Source organism: Misgurnus anguillicaudatus, chromosome 21, assembly GCF_027580225.2.
Source record: "Misgurnus anguillicaudatus chromosome 21, ASM2758022v2, whole genome shotgun sequence".
Taxonomy (NCBI): Eukaryota; Metazoa; Chordata; class Actinopteri; order Cypriniformes; family Cobitidae; genus Misgurnus; species Misgurnus anguillicaudatus.
In genome coordinates, this window is record NC_073357.2 from 34,705,738 (window position 1) to 34,728,477 (window position 22,740).

At 36.7% G+C, this 22,740-nt stretch overlaps 1 protein-coding gene across 2 annotated transcripts in view; it reads right to left on the reverse strand.

The window, feature by feature from the left end:
• map2k5 (mitogen-activated protein kinase kinase 5) overlaps positions 1–19,389 on the reverse strand; it is a 59,486-nt gene extending 40,097 nt beyond the window's left edge. For both annotated transcript variants that reach the window (XM_055204383.2, XM_073859010.1), the window contains exons 1-10: positions 18,949–19,389; positions 18,718–18,766; positions 18,467–18,534; positions 13,831–13,900; positions 13,459–13,499; positions 12,580–12,647; positions 10,064–10,112; positions 6,810–6,874; positions 1,317–1,356; positions 20–88 (exon numbers count right to left, since the gene is read on the reverse strand). In XM_055204383.2, the coding sequence (XP_055060358.2) occupies positions 20–88; positions 1,317–1,356; positions 6,810–6,874; positions 10,064–10,112; positions 12,580–12,647; positions 13,459–13,499; positions 13,831–13,900; positions 18,467–18,534; positions 18,718–18,766; positions 18,949–19,080 (651 nt within the window). In that variant the 5' untranslated portion in view covers positions 19,081–19,389. The remainder of the gene's footprint in view (positions 1–19; positions 89–1,316; positions 1,357–6,809; positions 6,875–10,063; positions 10,113–12,579; positions 12,648–13,458; positions 13,500–13,830; positions 13,901–18,466; positions 18,535–18,717; positions 18,767–18,948) is intronic.
• Positions 19,390–22,740: the final 3,351 nt, after the last annotated feature.

The following is a 22,740-nucleotide window of genomic DNA, read 5'->3' on the forward strand; positions in this document are numbered from 1 at the left end:
ATTCAAAAGATGTTCAGACCTTATAAAGGATCTCAAGTTCCGACATGATCTGCTTTTGAAGCTCTACTGTGATGTCCAGAGGAATAATCTGCAATACAACAATATGGCCCACATTTGAACAGACACACACCTACAAACCTTACACAGCTGCGTATCAAAAGTGTACACACCATGTACACACAAACAAAACTTTGAAGCAAATTAAGTTTTATCAAACCTACATATGAAATGCAAAATAGGACCATAGCTGATTATTACAATTCATGACTTCCTTAAAGGAAAAATGTTCTGTCCAATTTATACAGGCAAACACTCAGCGCTCATTCAAGAGGTACACTGTAATAAAACACTATTGTGATTGATCTAAATGCTAAAGTGGGCCGCATCAATATTTTTGTTTCAGCTTGCTTTGAGATTAAGAGCTGATGCTTGAGAAGCTACAGAGAAATTTCAAAGAATTTGTATACACGCAGATTCGCAGCAAATTAAAAAAGTCCACTATTCGCAAAAACATATTAGAAGTGCTTAGATTTTTCAAGGCTATAGTTTCATTAATAAGTTTTAAAATATAAACGAGTTTAGGGTTGAACGGATGCACTTGCTCTCTCTATCTCTCTCTCTCTTCTCTACTATTGTAATGAAGTAGTGACTAGCTAAAATGCTTCTTTAGTTAAGGCTAGATTATCAGCCTCCCACTGAAATAATTGATTACAGGTAAGGCAGTAAGGCAAGGCCATGCAGTTAAAGCTCAGCAGAGATCACTTACAGCCTTAGCCAAAGGCTGATACTGTAGCTCTGCTCAAGCAGACCCAGGCAGAGCACAGACGGAAAGATGAGCAGAAGAAACGAGAGGAGGACAGAAAGAAGATAAGAACAGTAAGAGGATAAAAGTAAACTAAACGGAAACATATGTAAATGAGGAAAATCAGAAGGAAAAAGAATTAAAAAATAGAGCAGATGGTGGGAACGTAGTGTAGGAGTTGGAGGATAGTTAGATCATGGTTAAGTGTGGCAGTCATGAGCTGGAGTGCAGGATTCGCTCTTTTGTGCTTTTCAATTAGAAGAGCACTGTTAACATCTACAGCAGATCTATTTTCTATCATAGTCATATCCACCTCTTAACAGAGGTCCACTGAGGTCTTGGTTCTTTTTGTTCATTTCTTCTGCTCAACAGGTTCTTAAAGGAACCATCTAGTCAAAAAGCAAGCTGGCTGTATGACATGGTTAAAAGTAAATAAGATTTGAACTTCTTTCAAATGAAATGTGTGCCATTTCAGAGCTTAGATATGAATGTATTACTCCATTTATTTTCTTACCTTTACTGCTAGAACTCTTTTACCAAGCTGGTGGTATGCTCTGTCAGGAAGGAAGGATTTACAATTAAAGCCCAAAACAAATGCAACAGAGTAAAATATAACAGACATCAAGTACCAAATACTGTACAAAAAAAAATGTAAACATTGCACACATGAAAATGCTTGAATTTCACTGTCACCGGAAAATGCTTGAATTTCACTGTCACCAATAAAAAAAAATAAGGGGCATCTGCTGACAAATTATGTTTTGTCACTTTTACCCAACCAATTCTAATGTCATTTTAACCTGACTGCATGTCACTTTTCATCAGGGTCTCCAGCAAAATAATTACAGGTGTCGTTTAATCACATCCACTATAAACATGTATATGTAGGGGAGAGCGGGGCACAACACTTTTTGACTTTGGCTCTATCATTCAAAAAATATTTTAGATTCATAATTTTTTTACACAATCAACACACATCTCTGCTACAAATAAACACTTAAAAGTTTTTTTGTGGGAGCGTTATCGTAGCCTGGTCCAACCAGACCGTACATTCATTTTATTTGTACAGAGAGTCTGGCCACGCTCCATTGCAAAGCGTTACTTCCGTTAAGGAGGGTTCTCTGTTGAAGTTTAAAACTATTGGATCTGCCCAGACTCACTCAGGATCTGCCATAGGCGATCGCTAACGTGTGGTTGTGACGTATATCAAGCGCCGAAACCGTCCGGAAACAACAAGTACGAATAATCAGACCAACAAAACTTAGCAAAGTTCTTGCTCCGGCTTTAACTTCTGTATATTCGGCAGTTTTGCAACAAAGGACCGAATAGCTTTTGTCATTTCTTTCTTCTCTGCCATTTCTGAACTACAACTCAAACTGACGCACAACCTCAACTTCATCGTTCTTAGCCACCCCCCTCTGTTCGCTGATTGGACCTGCAGATTTTTGCAGGAGAAAACGAAACTCTACAAAGCAGTCCCAGACGTTGTACTGAAGCAAAATGAAAATTAAGCGGAAGCACGTAGGAGGGCGGAGCCAGGCTAGCGTTATCGTACAATTACACCGAAAGTGACAGGAGTGTAAACGTTACAACTTACCCCGTAGGTGGGGTTTATTGTAACAACCAGAGTTTGTTGTAACACTGCTAGAAAATTTGGTTTAAACAAAAATAATTCAATAAAATTCTGTCTACATACTAAAGGTGGATATTGTTTATATATCTGCCCATAATAGATAGATATCCTCACATTCATCCATCCATGATTCTTATGCATCAATTATGCATCAATGCATATAAATAGATTTTTTGAAAGGGCTGCACAATTAAGACAAAAAACATAATTGTGAGTTATTGATATTGTATTAACAGTTATCATTTTGATAAATAGTATTTAAATTGTTTTCATTTCTTTATCATTGTATACTGGATGCTTAGTTGTGTACAACTAACCCCGCTGGAAAAATGTTTTCAGCTATCAGTTACTAGCAGTTGCTGACATATTTTAAAATGGTGTTATGTTTTAGGTAACAAGACAGTGATTAAAATAATATATAAGGTTGGATTTGGTGACTTACACACCCAACTCAGAAATAAAAAAAAACATAAGATGAAGAAATAAACTTAAACCTCCAAAACACTCTTTGTTCAATATCTTAACCAAAACACATCAAAACTTTTCACAAATTCACAGGAGATCATCTTCTGACAGTAAGAGAAAATGACCAAAAGCACAGATTACTCAGCCCTGTATAAATAGGTAAAGTAGTTGCCTTACAATTAACCCCGCGTTACTTTGTGCCCCGCTCATCCCTATATGTATCAACACAACATTATATTTATTGTTTCACAATCTAATTTAATTTTTGGTGCTTCAAAAGTGTGCTTGTGCTGTCTTTCTTTACAAAAATATCACTTGCTATGATTTTTAATTTTCAAATGCAAAGACATTTTTCAGTATCCAAATACTTTTTAGACAAGACAGAGAAGGACAGACTTGAGTTTAAAGATGGAAACTATGTACAGAGTTTTGTTCAAAGCAACCTGAGATCTATGTCATCTATATGACTAAGTAAGACACTTGGGTGCTTTTTAAACACTTGTATTTATTTACAGATTATCACAGGCTTAATCGCTACAAAAAAGAGCTATGAAGAGGGGTGTCCTCATCCTAGGTGTCAAATGCAGGTGAGGTCAACCCTGAGTCAGTCACCTGCGAAACCTCAGACATTCTGAGCTTTCGAGCGTTATCAGCTCTGTTCCCATTTCAGCGTAAGCTCTCCCAGACAGGCCTCCTGTTACAGGTCGAATTAACGGCAAAGCCGCAATTATTTAATTATGATCCTTGCTCATTCCGATCAGCGGATCTGCTTACTGGAGGAGGTGCCGAATAGAGATTGGGTTACAATAACCCACGGCACGGTCCGTTCCACCAAATAATATACTATAACAACTGACAGCTGCCACACGAGGGTGGATTCAACAATTTGCACGCTTGTGTGCTTGCATGTATAAATGAAAAAAAAATGCAAGAGAAAAAAATCTGAAGTTATGAAATCAGTAGGTGTATATATGTTCAAGCAAATTTTCATTGGTTTGTGTTTGAAGCTATGCATGTGATTTATGGGAAATTGATGGCTGCTCTGGTTACACTCCAGACACTTCGTAACTCCAGCAAGGCTTTAATTAATGTCGCTCTAAGTGACGAGACGGCTAACTTTCCTCATTTAGGACGGCGACACTCGATCCCATCTCACCTGTGTCTTGTGTGGGTACACTTAAGACTTTGGAAGATTCTGAGGCATAAAGGATATCAAGTGATATGTTTGCTTATTGAGAACACACTGCGGAGGTCTAGTTTTGGCCAATTTATATAACGCTATCGAATTTATGGTGTCATGTACTCATGGTTTTATTTTTTTTAGATTAAAAAATGTAGTTAAGTGACATTAATACATTTGCTTTTAGAAAAGGTGTGGCATTCAGAAGAGCCATCAGCCATGATCATTACGCCTTTGAGTAAGACCCATAAACCCAGGCTACCCTGGAGGGATTGCCCTCGCCATATGTGTGCTACAAGGTGCTTTCGAAACAGCATCTACTAAATGACTATTTACTATATATTAATGCCTACAAAACCTATGATGCGGTCTAGATGGTTGCTTCAGGACATCTTAAACGGTAATGCATCTTACTAAACCTAATTGCAAAGTTCACCTAAAGTTCTTGAACTATGACCTCACTGAGTACTCATCCACGGTCCAGGGATGACTGACAGGCGCACGGTCAGGGTGTGGTGATGCAGTGACGTGCGGTCCTGACCCCCGTAAATTTGTCCCTATTCTCTGTTTGTTATTTACACTCCAGAGCCTGGGGTAATGAAAGCTCTGTCATGCAGTATTCATGGACCTCTCGAAGAAAGCCATCCCATGCATGCGCGTTTGCAGACAAACACACGCGCACAAACACACAAACAGGTTTCCATTACAGTGCCCAGTGCAAACCAGACAGCTCTCCCTCTCTCTGTCTATTTCTCCTTGCCATCTAATCCGAGATGACCAGATGATCGTCTCACCTGAATGAAGGCCACAATGAGACGCTTACAAAAAAGTAACATCAAGCACTTAAAGGAAAACACCACCGTTTTTCAATATTTTACTATGTTTTTACCTCAACTTAGACAAATTAATACATACCCATCTTTTTTAATCCGTGCACTTTTAATCTTTGTGCAGTGCCTCGTGAATGTGTTAGCATTTAGCCTATCCCCATTCATTCCTATGGCTCCAAACTGGGATGAATTTAGAAGCCACCAAACACTTCCATGTTTTCCCTATTTAAAGACTGTTACATGAGTAGTTACATGAGTAAGTATGGTGGCACAAAATAAAACTTTTGTTTGGAGCCATAGGAATGAATGGGGGTAGGCTAAATGCTAACACATTCAATAAGCGGAGTAAAAAGATTAAAAGTGCACGCACTGAAAAAAGATAGGTGAAATATTGAAAAATAGTGGTGTTTTCCTTTAAATGCATGAACCATTGTATTTACAAAGTAACACAATATTATCATGACTATACTAGTACAGACAGATACAAAGAACAAAGCAGATCTAATTTCAGGTCTAATTTTGAACCAACTAATAGTGTGACCCATCTACAATAACAAACAATGTAACTGTCCCGGCATGACTCAAAACACAAGAGCTTGGACAGAGAGTGACAGTCCTTCAGTCTAGGTTTTATTTAAAATAGACTGTATAGGAGAGTAGATCATAATTATGTTGCCAGGTATTCTGTAGTGCACAGTGGTGGGCTTATTTAAAATAAAAGTGGGGATAAAGGGGGTTTGCATACATTTTACAAGCTTAATGCTATCCTGGAAATTCCATGGAGGTAGGAAAATATATTTTTTTAATTTTTAAAATATGCACATGTAAGCGAGACAGGGTTATCAACTCATCATATTTTAACACAGTAACACAACATCAAAAGGTCCAGGTTAGGTGAAAGCCCCACAGAAAAAAATATTTATTCTCGAGGAAAAGCAATTTAAGCAAATACCCCTGACACTATCCTGCATGCCATCTGACGGTCACAAAGGTGTGTGTTTTGCATAAAGGAGAGTGAGCGTGTGTGATAGAGGTGATCGACGACAGCTGAGGAGATGAAAGCCTAGTCTAAATTTCCTTACATACCAGAGCAGAGACATTTTACGATCACAAATTTGCACTGGACACCCAAATAAACAATACATTTCTAAGATCTAAGAGAAGGTGCATTGATTTTTTTAAACCGTTTCTTTAATTAATTAAAAAAAAAATTCTTTATGTTCAGATGAGTTGATTTTTTTATTACTTTGAATTAAGAAATGAATGCAAAATTCAGCAGTTCTTTTGTTTGAAGAAAAAAAAATCCAGGCACATTTAATGCTGAGCTCATCTGACCACATTCTTGTCTGGGTTGCAGTATTGGCTTTTAAAAAAATGGTCAAACAATTTCCAAAGGCACAGAAGTCCTCCAGTAACAAAAGCATATGATTAGCGCCTGCATTATCCACAGAAGAACACAGAGCCTTGTGAAAGTAAATCGAATGATTTGTGTGTTTGTGTTTGATGACCTTGTCCAGTCGTGCCACTGCATCTATTTGGCTGTGGAGTATGATTTGGGCACAGAAAGGACTATTGCATGAGGTCACAAAGAGTTATTTCAACTTCCCTATGAATCAATGTTGTCCTTTACTCCAATGTCTCAAGGTGTTTAATGAATCAGAATATTGAGAGGGTGTTGAAGGATGTTTGCCAACATAAGCACATGTGAAACCAATGTAGAATTAAAGAGAACATGAGTACTGACAACAAAACCTTTAGCCATTCACTTACATTTCCAGTCAAAACCTATATGGATTCCTTAAGCCTATAGACGCTAAAGTGTAAGAAAGGACTTTGAAGAGGTTGAGCACAATTGGTCTAATTAAATCTCAAGGTAAAAATCACAAGAGCAGCACTCACTTGTAAACTGTTCCTCCATTTCCATGTCCAAGCTGCTCCTGGTACTGGAGGTCATGTTCATTTATCTAAACAGACAGGGATGAGAAAGAAAAAGATAAGATTTCTTCACATACTGTACTTATACAAAGCGAGAAAAAATTATTTGTTCATGCTTCTAAATAAGCTTAGGAATCATCAAAAGTGCCGGGTTTAGTGGTTGTGCAAATGTATGTGTTTCTGATAGTCTCTTTGTGTGGGTATGTGCACAATCACCACTAGAGCTGTTTTTTCTTTTCTTCAATAAATGTGTAAAATTATCAAGTACACTGAACTGAAGCAATAAAAAAACAGAAAAAGCGGGAGAAACAAGCCGAGACATAAAAAAAGAAAGCTGGGGACAGGAATACAAAGCATAGGAATAAAAGCCATAAAAAACTAGGAGACTCCACTATAAGGTCATTTGAAGTTCAGTAGCGAGAGGAGGATCAATACAACATTTGCTGTCTAATTTATAAAAGGACGACAGCAGAGAGGAGAGTGATGGGAAGTTTAATGACGATTTGTTTGCCCGCACCTTCTTGTTCGACTTTGATAAAAGCTGTCAAAATGGTAATACAATGCAGCCCTTCTGACAGCAGAGGCCAGAGGGACCAGTTTGTTTTCTTGTACTGTCACTATGATGCACATCTGAACAGCCTTCCTCTCCTTGCCACCGTTTTTACTTCTTGCTTGAATGTTTGAATACAACAATAAAATGCTTTAAGCTTTACGCATCTTGACTCTCTGACCTGTTAAGGTTTATCAACAAGCAAGACTAGTGCACCAAGTGCCAGTGAGAGATTTAAGGAGGAAAAAAACCCAGTGAATGATCACACAGATACTCTGCTGACCTGGCCTGAAAATCTAGTTGCTAGCAGTTCCAACCCTGAAGTTTGCAATGTACACAGAGTTTATAGGCATTATTCAAGATATCACCGTTTGCTTTTGAAACACTGTCAGGAATGAATCAGATTAAAGTAATATACCAAATGAGTTTAGATGTGGTTTTAAAGAATGCTGACAGCTTTAAAGCTTTACTAATTTATTCATTAATTCTTAACACCATTCCAGCCTTTATGGATATATTCATGGCGAGAACTCGTTAATCTACTGTAAAAAGGGTTTCTGTGCCTTAGTAGATTTAACAAAAATAAAATGAGTAAACTGTATTAAAAATTTTGAATTCTTGTTTTTTTTTAATCAAAATATGAGTTAAAATAACATATGAATTTGAATAATTCTAAATGAACACATTTATCGAGTAAATTCAACTTCATTTTATCATGTATAATCCACTTAAATTTGTAAGAAGGAAATTAACTTAATATTTTTGTGTTGAAACTCCATTAATCATTTTAGTAAACATAGGCAATGAACTCGCAGTTCCCAGCATGCTTTGCATGGGACTGCATTTGCAGAGTAAATTTTGAATTTAAACACTATTGTATGCGTTTTTAACTACAAAGAAAGACTTGTTAATGTTTAATGTTCAAGATTTAGAAGAGTTTCTGTTTCTTCTTTGAGTTACCATTGTTCAAAAGACTGGTGCTTGGGCATAGACTGTATACTGATATTGCACTTTACAGCTGCCCAAAACGAAACAAAGCCTTGATTGAATAAACATTTCGTGCCCTTATCTCACAGAATGATGAATCAATGTTTATGGAATGTTTATGGAAACAACAACAAACCATAAAAAAGTTACCTGTACCAAAAAAAGTAATTTAAACTGAGTAATACTATTACTATTAGTTAACTCAACTTGATTTTGTTGTGTTTGTATTAAGAAATGTTACAATGTTTATTATACTTAGAAAGGCTGCAAGTTGACTCAACTTAAAACATTCAATGCAGCCACTTGCCTTACTTTTTATAGGTTATTACTGTTTACAACGTTTAAGTGGATCTATTCACAAGTTGGGGGAATTTGATATCTTTAGTTCATGTTTTTGGACTGTATGAGAAAAACCGGAGTATCTGGAGTAAAGCAACACTGACACATGCAAAACATGCAAACTCCACACAAAAAGACCTCAAACGCTGTGAGGAAAAAGTGCTACACACTGAGCCTGCACCCAATATTTACTAATTTATTAATAACAAGCACAAAAATAAATTCTAGTTCATTTCCCGAACTGTGAGGCATTGCCAAGCAGTCAACATGGCACATTCAAGAAAACTGTTCTTTATCATTATTTAATCATATATTGTTCCATATATTGTCCCCAATATTGTTCCAAACGACTTCCAACACACATATTGAGCTTCTGTTTTGCATGGAACGAAAGTGACATATGAAATACCAAAAAATGCCATCACCTTCAATGTTTCACAGAAGAAAAATAAAGGAGTTATTGAGGGTGACATGAGGATAAAAAACTGACAATTTTATTTTTATGTACAAACCTAATAGTGAAGTGACGTGCATATAGGCCATATCTGCTTTAAAACAGATTTTAAAGAAAAGTTTGGATTTGGCAAATGTGAAAAGTTAGGTGTCAATATTTAAATCTGTTATTGTAGGGTAAGTGTTTCCCCAGATGAACTAGAGCTGATGTAAAGTCAATGCTGTCCTGACAGGCCTCACCCTGACTGAGGGGCTCAATACAGGTCCTTTGATTAGGCTCAAGTGTGGGAGAGGGACATCTTGTGTGTGTTTGCATTACAATATGTCTGTTTGACAGAGAGAGACAGCCACAATGTGTGTGTGTGTGTGTGTGTGTGTGTGTGTGTGTGTGTGTGTGTGTGTGTGTGTGTGTGTGTGTGTGTGTGTGTGTGTGTGTGTGTGTGTGTGTGCGTGTGTGCGTGTGTGTAAGGGAGGATGCTAAAGCTCCATTAACTGCGAGTGTTACAGGTGTCACAGGGGACATGACTCTCTTAATTGTCTATATGACACACTTTGGTTGACAGACTGGCCTGCTGGGGGCCTGTGGAGGGGCTGAGAGGGTGTGACTGGGATAGGGAGGAGGAGTGGATGGATAAAGGACAAACAGATACGGATATTGCTTAAGATAAAGATCTCAACCATACCACAGGGAAAGGGTCATTGAACTGCCCTTTAGGGGCAATCAATAGACGTTTTCTCACATTCACAAACACAGACAAATAAAATGGGCTAAGTGCTATGAAGCATCATCTGGTAGAGAGGCATTTATAACAAGATGATCAGTTAAGTCAATCTGATGGAAGCAAAACGAAGGAATGACTACTATAACGGGAAGGAATGGCTACTATACCTGTCCGTTTGTCAAAATCTTCTTAAGCTCAGCTGATGACTTCTTTAAACTGGTGAAGACAAAGGGCAAAAGATGAAATGTTAGGCTGTATTTACAAAAATTAGCATCACTATTAAATTTTTCGAACTCTGAATACGAATTAGAGATGGTTGATACGACTTCCAGTAAGAAGTGATTTTCCAATAAGAAAATGTTTGGATTTTCAATAAGATATTGATACTTTCAAGGCCAGTATCGATACCTCTAAAAACCTTTAAACTAAAACAATCATTTAAATTATTTATTAGAATAAAAAGGGTAATTATACACAATTAATATTATAATTAAATGCCTTGTTTTAATTGGATAATCTGTGGTTATTTCAATTTTATTACAACTACTATAGGTCAATATGGCTACTAAAAAACAATGTTAATTTTCATGAGGGCGATCAGCGACAAGCACATTTGTTATAATAAATGTTAAATGTACATTATTGTGACATACCTACACTGATAGCAGGGACCAGGTTTCTATGATCTACTTATCTTTATGATGCTCTTGGGAAATGCAGTGCTATTTAAGTGATCGCTCACTGTAATTGACTGCTTCAGCCTTACGGCATTTGCGTGTGTTCATATTACCGAAATAAGCTGTGTCCCAATTCGAAGGCTGCAACCTACAAAGCCTGCATTCTAAGACCGATTGCATCACAGAAACGCGAATAAAGGTCAGTAAGGCCATCCTAATTCGAAAAATTTATATTTTTCTGGTTCCATGTCTATTTTAATAAGTCAGAAATGTCTTCGCTGTGAACTTTGGAGGCTGCTACTTTCAAAGAACTTTCAAAGAGTTCTTGCCTTCAATCCAGCCTTCGAATTGGGAAACAGCTGTGTGATTCTCGTGAAATTAGACTTATGAGGTGTCATGAAACATTTTGATAAAAAAAAGTAAATGCATCAAAATAAGAAGCATACAGTTACAAACATCTCTTCATGTACTATTTTGCACATGATTTCAACTAACATCATACAAACCAATTTTGTTGTTTTTTCAACATTTAAGGAGAAAATTTTAATTACCGCAACGTGTCCACAACTGGATTTGGGTTCTTTGACATGGAAATATTTAAAATAAAAAAATAAAATGCTTCAGTGCATGTAAAGAAACATGTGGTATTTGGTGATCGTTGGTAAATGTAGAGACAATAATAAGGAATATAAATGTGTCCAAGAAAAATTTTCTCATCCTCCGCAACAATTTTCAATCATTGTTTAAGCCCTCAATGAACATTTTCAAAAACAAAATTGTTGGAAGGGACATAATTGACTGTAACACTCAAGATGGCTACCAGGTAAGCAGTTCTTATTTTTTCTCTCCAGATAAAAATTTAAATTTTGTTTGTCATAGTACATAGACAACTATTTAGTTCACATTCCCGAAACATGAGTTTCTAAATGCATATAATTAATTTAATATCCTGTTGCGGTAATGATATTTTTATAAAAAAATGTTGTTTTTATAATGATCATTTTAAACATTTTTATAGGAAATATGTTTTAAATCCTCTAAAAATAATGGTTATAGTAAGTTCAGACCATAATCTTATATGTGCAAAAAAATTGGCTTCAAGTTTTTTTTTATTCTGATGCTGGACACGGATTTCGTGAGAATGGACACTGGATTTTGTGAGAATAAGCCCGGCTATAGTCTATCCTAAACAATTATTCACAAACAGTTCATGTTTTAACTTATTTTGTGCATTGTTTTTGCTAAATAAATAAAAAAAATAGCTTGGGAACCATCCCACATTTGTATCGATACTTAGCTGTGCAGACTGATCCTTTATTACAAGACCCATATCAAAAATTGCATTACTACAATACAAAATAGCATTAAGTATCAATCCGCTCATCCCTAATACAAATTCAAAGATGAGAGCTTCTAATCAAAGATGGAAGTATGATCTACACCACTCAACTTTCAATAATAGCTCTATTTCTTGCTTTACTCATGAATACACACGCAGTGGCCTTCAGGCTGCAGGTCTTTGTCCTGTGCTTAGTTGTACCAAAGGGTATTTTTCTTTCATACTAAATCCAATTAAAATTGCCATACATTTCTGCTGTATGTATAGGTTGCCATAAAGATTTTATGCATTTCTTCAATAAAATGAAATTACAGTACTGAAACACCATCTCTCAAAAATCTTGTTCAATGCACCTTTAATAATCATCACAGAATGCTTTAAAAGCATTTAATATAATTATTTTGTAGTTCTTTCCTTGAATATAATATTGCGATATTGTATAATATTGTACTGCATGTGCTTGTACATCTAATGTAAACGTTTGGTGGGAATAACATCATGAAAATGCTCCAGTCCAACAAATGTAAATATTATATAGATGTGTAAATACACGATTACCCATTTGATGAAATCTAGAGAGATGCTACACCAAAACCCTACGCAACTTGATGGTTACTGCGCATGTAAACATTCTCAATGAGGGCAGATGTGATCTGGGCTCACTTACCTATCATTGGACAGGGAATCAGCCGCAGAAGAGCCCCTGCCACTTGAGGATTCGGGCCGTGTGTTCACCTGCGGGCAAACAAAGACGATCAGAACCATATGCTAATTAACCTGTGATTCAACAGCAAACTGCCTGGTTTGGCCACAAGGTTAATTGGCTTTTGTAGGGGAAACAGATAGAGAGAAATAAAGAGAGACGCTTGAGGAAAGGGGTCACTTCATCTATCAGGCAAAATTAAATATAACTCCGGTAACATCCTCAGGTTAAAAAAAGAAAATAATGAATCAACATTGTGTCTATTATTTGTCATTAAATAGGATTTATGAGACTGTGTCCTGTCAGATCCACACCGATGGATCGCAGAGGGAGAATGAAGAAAAACCACTGAAAAAGAGTCACTATATAAATAAGTAGATTAATTGAGGTCTGTAGGTCGTATAGTGTGGTGCAGTAAAGCAGTGATTCTCTCTTTAATTAGTGTCTATGAAGACCTCATTTAGAGCGGTTTATCAGTTCACCCTTTTCAAGCCAAATTAATTCTAAATGAAACCAAATCAACAACACGAACGAGAACAAGATCACAATGGTCATACTGCTTATGGCTAAACAAACACAAAATTTGTCACATTCCACTTATAATTTGTATACATATGTTTTTATCTATTTAAGTCGCATACAAAACAGACCAAGAGATGTTTTTAGATGATTCATAAAAAAAATACAATGAAACACAGTGAGGATAAAGCGAAGGAGGGAGGGAGAAACAGAACGAGAGAGAGATCGAGAGAGAGACTTGACTTCAATTGACATTTCAATAAGTGGTTCGCAGCATAACCAATGCATGCCCAACTCTGCTGAAACAATCATTGAGACACATACCTTCAGGCCATGTATGTTCCGGATCCCTGGGGTCTTACCGGCTGAAAAAGAAAATTGACTTGATTGTAGATCACAAGAAACCAAAGAAAGAACACCATGCTTGAAACACTCAAAAAAACGGCAAAGAATATCACAAAACAGACACACCAAGATGCCACAAAGATACACAAGACACTTATTTATCTCACACAAGCCATGGAGGATAAAGTGAAAGGGAATTAAAAAATGTGCACACACATACAAACAGCACAGCTTTGCTGAGTATAGGGTTTTAAACTGTGATCTGGGATCTAGGTAGGCCTTGGGCAAGTTTACTGTTGCAGTGGTAAACTGTAATTTGGGCCGACAAATACATACACACACTTCACAAACCTCGTGGAAAAATCTGTAAAGGCTCGGGTAACAGTCCATTGATGCGTTGCTCCATCACAGTGTTGCAGTACTGCAGAGAATAAAGTCCAACAAAACATTAGAAACTCTTGGAAAAAAAGCCTAATTTTTTTCAGTATATTACACACAGAATCAATATTACGCTTGGTGAAAGCCTTTCAGATAAAAGTCCCAAGGAGTACATAAAAAACACTCTCTTTCTTTCAGAGCCAATTGCAATGAGAGAAAAAGAATACGCTAAATGAATCGGGCACCCTGCTCAGGTAATTTTTTCTGAAACACCAGTTACCCTCTGTATCAATTCATTGTAATGGGTGCCAGGCGCATCCCAATCACAGAGTCTAGAAGAGCCTTCTCATTTCAGCCTGACGTAAAAAGCAATCTGCTTGTAACTGCTGCCTATTCATTAATTACAATGCATTTTAAACAGAAATGGAGCCTGGCTTTTATAAACTTTTTCATATTATTATTAATTATTCTCATGGCATTTCTTATTTATATATTTTTCTTTAATTAATCTGTACCATTATTAATAAAATCAAATGTGAACTAGATCGAATTTTAAAGTGCGTGTTTAATGTTCTTAAGTTGTACCATGTACAAATGCACATCACAAGCATGACTTCATATGACATAAAAATGACAGCTGTCAAAAGATTAATTGCGATTATTGGCATACAAAATAAAAGTTTATAAATGTAAGTATATATATATATATATATATAAAAAATGAAATGAAATTGATGCATAAAGATTAATCGCGATTAATCTATAGCAGAATAAAAGTTTTTGTTTACATCATATATGTGTGTGAACTGTGTATAATAACTTTGTATAGATAAATGCACACACATGCATGTATATATATTTAGGAAATATTTACATGTGTATATACATTTGTATATTTATGTATAATTTATATTATATATAAATACTTAATATATATATTTTTTCTCAAAATTATACATGCATGTGTGTAGATTTACAGTATATATACAGAATTATTATACACAGTTCATACACATATATGATGTAAACAAAAACTTTTATTCTCCTATAGATTAATCGCGATTAATTGTAATGCATCCCTAACATATACATGAATGTTAGTGTATTTATTAGTATATAGATAATAATTATAATTTCACGCAGTACACACACATACTGTATCATGCAAACTTTTATTTTGAAAGTGATTATTCGCGATTAATCGCTTGACAGCCCTAATAAAAATGCAACAAAATCAAAGAAATGTAAGTTTTTTTCCATTAAAACTTTTGCTGATACTGTTACAAAAGTATTCAACTGTGCTCGCTTTCAAATTCACACACACCAATCCCGCGTCTCTGGCCAAAAGAACATTCAATTGATGTTTCGGTTAACAGAACCATCTGGTCGTTCGTCCCTCCTCTCAGTCCAGCACGAGACCTTTGTGCCTAAACAAAGGGCCCCCATCAGACACAATAAAGCCATTAAAAACCACAAACCCAGATGGACAAGAGAGGAGGGGAGAGTGTCAGCGTTTGAGATAGCCTAAGAGAGAGAGAGAGAGAGACAAAGCCAGTACAAGACAAAGGTCAAAAGCGAGCGTAACTGAGGGCCCAGCGATACAGTGCTAGCCCTCCACTGTGTGTGAATGTGTGATGAATACACCGGGGCACACATGAGGACATGCAGAGGAAGCAGTGTTAGAGCAGCTGTTATTAAATACCCTATTTATCACTGTCACCTCTCTGCACTGCCTGCAGCCACTGAAACCATGTAGCTCTACCAAAACACACACACCTTTAATTTTCCACTCGGTTGCTCTATCGATTAGGGCTGCAATTACCTAACTAATCTGTAACAGTGTATTAAAAGAAACCTCCCTTTGTTGGACAATAACTAAAGGCAGTTTGATCACAGGAAGGCAGCTTGAGAGCCGGAGGGGACAGAGGAGTCGGACCTCCGCTCTGCTGGACCCCGATCATTAACACACACTGAGTAAAGTGCTCCGTAATTAGCCGGCCCAGCCTGGGAGATCTGTGCCTGTGCGTGTGTGCGTTAGCCAGTCAAGAGGCGATGTGGTTTGACATGGGTCAGTCTTTAACTTTGAACTAACATCCTTTCATTTTTATACTGGTACAAACAGTCCTTGACGGTTCACTTGGGACGCAGAACATCTCGGAGACCTCGACGTGATGATCATTTCCATATAGACTGTTAAAAACTGTCCAGTCGAGACAGTTTGAAGGTCAGATTCCACTAGAGAGCTCCGTGAATTAGCTTATGCACCTGTACAGCAAGAAGTCATCTCTTAATTCCTATTAAGCCTACATAGCAGTAGATCCCTTCATGTGGAATTAATTGAAGCAAATTCATAAAGGTCTCTAAAGAGCCACCGAAGCAAAGGGCACGTGCTTAAAATATGACCACAATGATCGGTTAAAAAGCCCTGAACATGTTACACGCATATTAAATTCCACCTTTCTCAGCAGCTTGCGCTCTTCCCAGAGGAGCAAACGGCATCGCGGGAGGAAAAACTCATTTTCAGAAAAAGTGGACTCAGTTGCGCTGTTAACCAAAATACGACGGAGAGGCCATCTGCAATGCACAGTAATATTCACTGTCAGAGTAATGCGGCCTCAAAGAATTCCTTCATGATGCCACATTCCTTAAGCGGCAAAGTCTCTCTGCGCTTAAGCATTAATGCAGATCGTTGGGATAACAAATGAGAACATTCGCATTCCCTCAAATTTCTCCAATGTCAAAATCTGCATTTCAAAAATCAGCAGTCATCGAGTAGCTGCACAACCGGCACAGAATTAATCAAGGCGGAAAGAAAGTTGAATTACATTCTGGCACTCCAGGACACCCGCGAGACATGATTGTCAGTGTGTCACCTCCTGGCCTAATCTGGCTAATGACTGCAATGGCCTTGAGAGGTACAACACTGATAAAAGATCTCTAGAAATAAATAAATAAATGTCAATTTCATTTCCTGCGGAAGAAGCGGCAGTGTTTTTTGAAGCCCATGGCTACTGTAGAGTCATTGAGAGCTGATGGGGGGTAAAAGACAACACCAGCTGAAAGTGGATTTTGAAAAATTCCTCTACCCAGGAGGGCCTTGCTTCTAATGAGGCGAAACTTTAAGTATTGAATAATAAATAATAAAAGTTGATAGTTCATTTAACTTCCACTGTACTTCACAGAGGGAAAAACTATTACGAGTCATTACACTTGGTGTCCACAATGTGAGCAGTACAGTACGCATTGAGAAACATTTCTAAAGTGAAGAACACACAAAGAGCTAGAAAGATTCATTAAAATGCACATATTTCATTGCTAAAAACATAGTTATTTTGTGTATTTGGTATAATACAATGTGCTTGCGTGGTTTATGGTTAAAAAAAACATAATTTTCCACATTTTTGTAGCTCAAGATATACTGCTTTCCTCAAATGCTCTGATTTTGTACAAAGTTTATCAATCTGAAAAGCGCTGTGTCCCTAATTGGCCAGCTTAAACGTACGTTGTGATTGGCCTCTGACGTCAACCGGAAATGTGACGCTCCTTACCACGTTTGAAAGATTCGCTCACAATGCAATGCTAACCAGAGTTAACTTACAAGCTGTGAGTCAAAGCGGGATGAATTATGGTAATGTCGGTCTTGTCTACGTCAACAGGCCCAGGAAGTAAACGTTTGCCTATAATCTGTGTGTTTGTTGTAATCAAAAAAAAAAAAAAGATTTACGTTGGAAACGATAACTTGCGTCACCGTTTACTTTGGGGCATGTATCTTCTGTATGTCGTTAACATGTACTAATACACACTTACACACCAAAGGAAATGTAAAATTGTGAATCGGAGGATAGTTGCTCTAAGATACTGAGAATATGTAACATTATATAAATGTAAAAAGAAAGCCATTAAATATTTGCCACTGAATAGAGCAGGTAAGAGGTTTACTGTATAAGTCACATTCAGAATTCTCATTCAACAGAGAAGTGAGATGAACGTTTGCATTTCTGCCAGGTTCACAGGGGAATACCAATGCCTGATTCAACAAAAAAGTAATAATAAGTACAAAACTAAACAAACAAGAATTTATTATTACGGTTTACCCTTCACTAATCTTGCTTGTTTAACACCTGTATAATTTAAAATGCAATTGCAAGCAAGAGACCACATGTTGCCATGGTAACATCAAGTGATGTGGCCAGAAAAAAGGAAGCAGATGAAGAAACTGAACACAAAAGGAAAATATGTAGCTACTTGTCATCCTTGCCAATCTCCAAAGTAATAAGAACATTTTCCCCAAGGGTGAACAGATCTGGAATAATAGATTTTTAATAGCTTTTTACCTCCAACAAAAACACACCTTTTGCACTCAGCAGCGCAATACAACAGACTGTAAATCAGACCTTAACAGTTTAGGGTCAGTAGTTGTAATTCTCCAAACAACAAAAACCTGACCACCATTAAATAAAATATACAATTATTGAATACGCTGCATAACTTAATTTCAACACACATACAAACACATTTACGTGCAAAAAAATTTAAAGAAGCTGTAGAAATTGACATTTCATTTTACAAAGTCATCAGCTGCACACATCCAAACATCAGGCATACTCACATATGACAGCATGGCTTTGAGCTCCTCATCACTCCGAACTGTGATTCGGTCCCCAACTTCATCCTCATCTAAAACATACACACATGTAACATAAAGGGAAACACGTCTAATTTCTTGATTATTCCATACAGTATGTAGAAGATCATTTTAACACTCACATTAGTGAAGTACTAATAGTTTTACACTAATCTACCATAGTAATTATTTATCACAGTTCATCAGCTGCTTATGTGAATTAAATCAGTGCTTACATTCAAAAGCTGTTACTGTAGTTTCAGGCATGGCCTCCCTGATCCCGAGCTGCCAAACAAGACAATCACACATTTGACTGACAGCTGTCAATCAGCAGCACAACAACATCATCATCACCACACCAAAACAATTCACAAACCAAACTCTGTGAATGGTTTCTTTTCTCATTTTTCTCACACAGAACTAACGTTACAATGTAAACAAAGTGTAAACAAAGTCCATCATCTCACCAGAAAATCATTAAAGTTGAGATGTGATGGATATTCCACCGAGGAGTCCATGTCCCCCGCCGGTGTCTTTATCCGAATAACTATTCCCTCCGAGTCCATGCTGCACAGGTTACTCAAAACAAGTAAAAGCATAACAAAAGCACAGAGAGAAACATAATCTTGACTTTCAGTGAAGATTCAAACACAGCAGCTGTGGCTAGCGGCTAGCTGCTTTGCTCGATAACAGTACGAGAAAGAAAAGCTGACGCAATAAACAAGCGACATCTCATTCCAGATAAACCGACTACACATAACCTGAAAGTTAACCGTGGTTTATTTCATGTATTTTTAGCAGTTAACTGACTGTCAAAGAAAAATAAAGTAGAGGAAGTTTAGCGGAAGTGTACTGGCATATACCCGGAAACTGAACCTCCACGTGACAGACATAAAAGCCTCACAGACAAGAGAGGCTGTAAGAGCTGTGGTACATTTATTATTCCTTCATTATTATTTTTTATTAAATTACTTGTTTTATTAGTATGACAAGGGTGTTGAAATGAGGCATATGTCATTAATGATTTTTTTTTCTGATAATAGAAATTTTATGGTCACTATTGTTTTTTAATATCACGTTACAGTATGTTACTGATGAAAGGCTTTTTTTATTACCTGGTTATTACGTGTCTGTCTTTCCGTGTTGCTAATTGATTTTTAAAAAGCCGAAGGCTATTTCAAAAGTTGGTAATTGCTGGTAATTTTTAATTAATTAAGAGGTAATTTAAAATGTATAGTAATTAAAATAATCATTTGCCTCATTACAACTCTATATTTACCACATGTTATTTTGTTTGCTGTAACTTATTTATTTATACAGTAATTTAATATTTTATATATGATTACTCCTTTTCCTTGTTTTTTCTTTACTTACAAACGATTGAAATAGCATTAGTATTTAAAGATTTCCACTTTGCACAACTCATTAGTGTGTAATTGAATGTACAACAAAGAACATTTAGTGCCTTGTTGATTACAGCCTTATCTTAGGGGACGGCTCATTCGCTCAATCATGGTCACAGCCTGATTGCAAAAGCCTCAACAGACATTGATCCTTCAGCAAAGAAGAGTTTTGTTTCTTCCGACCTCAGAGTCCTGCTAATGCAGTCTGGATAGGCTACCTTAAACCACAGGCAGGATTTAGAGCTACATGTAAAGATAAACAGCTATGAAAGCTAAGTCTGAGCCATGGCGAGCTGAAATCCAGAATGATATGATCACTGCCTTCTAAACAGGGTAAGGTTTCACATCAAACTTTAAAACAATACCGCCTCTAGCCTATCAATGCCCCGACCTATTATCGGCCCTAAAGCTGCCCTGTCAATGGAACAAATTCGTAGTCTGAAAGAGCAGAGGAAGAATACCACCTTAAATGTTTTCTGTGCTCATTTTGTAAGAGAACAAAAGCTAAAAGCTTAAATACGCAGTGGGGTGCGTTCAATTGACTGAAGACCATTCTTCTCTGAAAGTACAGTTTAAACAGCCGGCTTTGAAAACTTACTAAGAGCTTTCCATTTAATGATCAGTTTATGTTACTCATATTACAATTACCAACTGGGGAAAAGAAGTAGGGGATTTTTGAATTCTGATAGCCTTAAAATGTTAAAATACAGTTTGTGTGTACAGCTGAATACACACAGGCATAAATGTGGCTCATAAACACACAATCAAATCTAATGAGTGCTTAACCCTCCATGATCGGAGGTCTTCCACAAAAAGTCATCATCTGCTCTGCGTGACATTGATTGTGTGTCACACCACACAATAAGTAATGGCTGACTTTCATTGTTGCATGTTTAGGGATGGAATTGTAGTCAGGAATGGAGTACAAGAGTCAATGGATCCAGCCGTAAAGTGCTGATTAGAGGAGAGATGTAAATGGCAGTTTGTCAAACTGTCCCTCTGTGGGCCTGCTGTTAGATACGTCTGCTGGTGCAGTATTAAAAAAAACATGCCAAATCAGCAAGCTCAATTATCAGAAATCAAAGTCTGGACCTGGCTGTGGAGAGGATCGTAGGAGGGAGGTCTGGGCTAGAATGCAGTGTCTGGTAATTAAAAAACATTTTATCAACCCAAATGGTCTTCTCTCTCTTCCTCTTCTTTGACAAGCTGCTTATCTGAGACGGAGCTCTTTGACTTCTAATATACGAGCTGCTGGTATTTAACGCCCTGCACTGAAGGGGAAGAGGAACAATACAGATTTATCCATCAAGACTAAAAAACTTTTAAAGTCATCATTTAAATAAATCAAATTGAGTTTCCCAATGAGACCATATATGTGCATCGCAGGTGTACCGCAATAATGTGAAAAGAACAGAAATAAATTAGGCGGCTCACAGGGGTCGAGACAATCAAAATCAATGAGTCATATCGGTCAAACTATTAAGTCAGCAAGCTTCACAAAAAGATTCAGCAGCTGTAAATTCAGATGTGAAATCATTATGAAAGTGTAGGGCATACATGTAAAATTTGTTTAAAGGGGCCATGGCATAAGACATTTTAAAGATGTCAAATAAATCTTTGGTGTCCCCAGGGTACATGTGAAGTTTTAGCTCAAAATACCATATAAATCATTTATTATAGCATGTTGAAATTGCCACTTTGTAGGTGTGTGCAAAAATGTGCCATTTTGGGTGTGTCCTTTAAAATGCAAATGAGCTGATGAAATCAAACACTGATCACAATGATGGTGGTTTGTTGCAATTAAAACTCAATTGTGCTTTTTTCTGCACTTAATGGCAGTGCTGTGGTTGGATAGTGCAGATTAAGGGGCGGTATTATTATAATAAGAGCTCCTTATGACATCATAAGGAGAGCCAAATTTCAACGACCTATTTTTTCATGTGCTTGTAGAGAATAGTTTACCAAAACTAAGTTACTGAGTTGATCTTTTTCATATTTTCTAGGTTGATAAAAGCAGTGGGGACCCAATCATAGCATTTAAACATGGAAAAAGTCAGATTTTCATGCCATGGCCCCTTTAATTTGGTATTAATTGAACTACATTGTTGATTAATTAACTACACATAAAATTTCCTAAAATTGACATAACAAAAAAAAGTATTTGTATTTGCTATTCAATACATTTAACATGCAGGAAGTCTGTATGGCTCACTGACAGATCAAAAACGTTTAGGGATCAACTTAAAATAAAAATATTATTTATTGATTCTACTTTTAGCACTCCTAAAATCATACATTGTTTAAATCAGAATTTCTTTTTCCATGTAAAACACACTTGTTTCTCAGTATTAAACATCACACCACTCAGCTCCTGATCCACTGCGGTTGGAAAGAGTCCAGGATCACTCTGATTGTAATTGCTAAAGTGTGAGCGATATGTAAATGAGATCCTCGTTGCATCTAAAGTAGTGATGTACATGCATAATAAATTGGCTTGTGAATATTTTATTACCTGTTTATTTGACTCATCTATTACCATAGTGGCAGGGTCTGCACATACTGCATATCTCTCTTTGTATATACTTTTTTTTAAAAATCAAATTCATATATTTTAACCAATTGCAATTCAGCATTTTATGTTAAAATCACTGTCAATTCTAAAAGTATTTCGCAAACATCAATCAGGTGACGATTTGCTTGATTGTGTTTGTTTGTGTATGTTTTTTCCTTAAATTGTTCCATTTATTTTTTTTATTTTTTCCAAGTCCAGCCTTGAATTTGTTCAATATTAAATATTGAAAATTATTTTATGATTTGTTAAACCATGCACTGATTGACAACGGCCTTCGCTGTCTT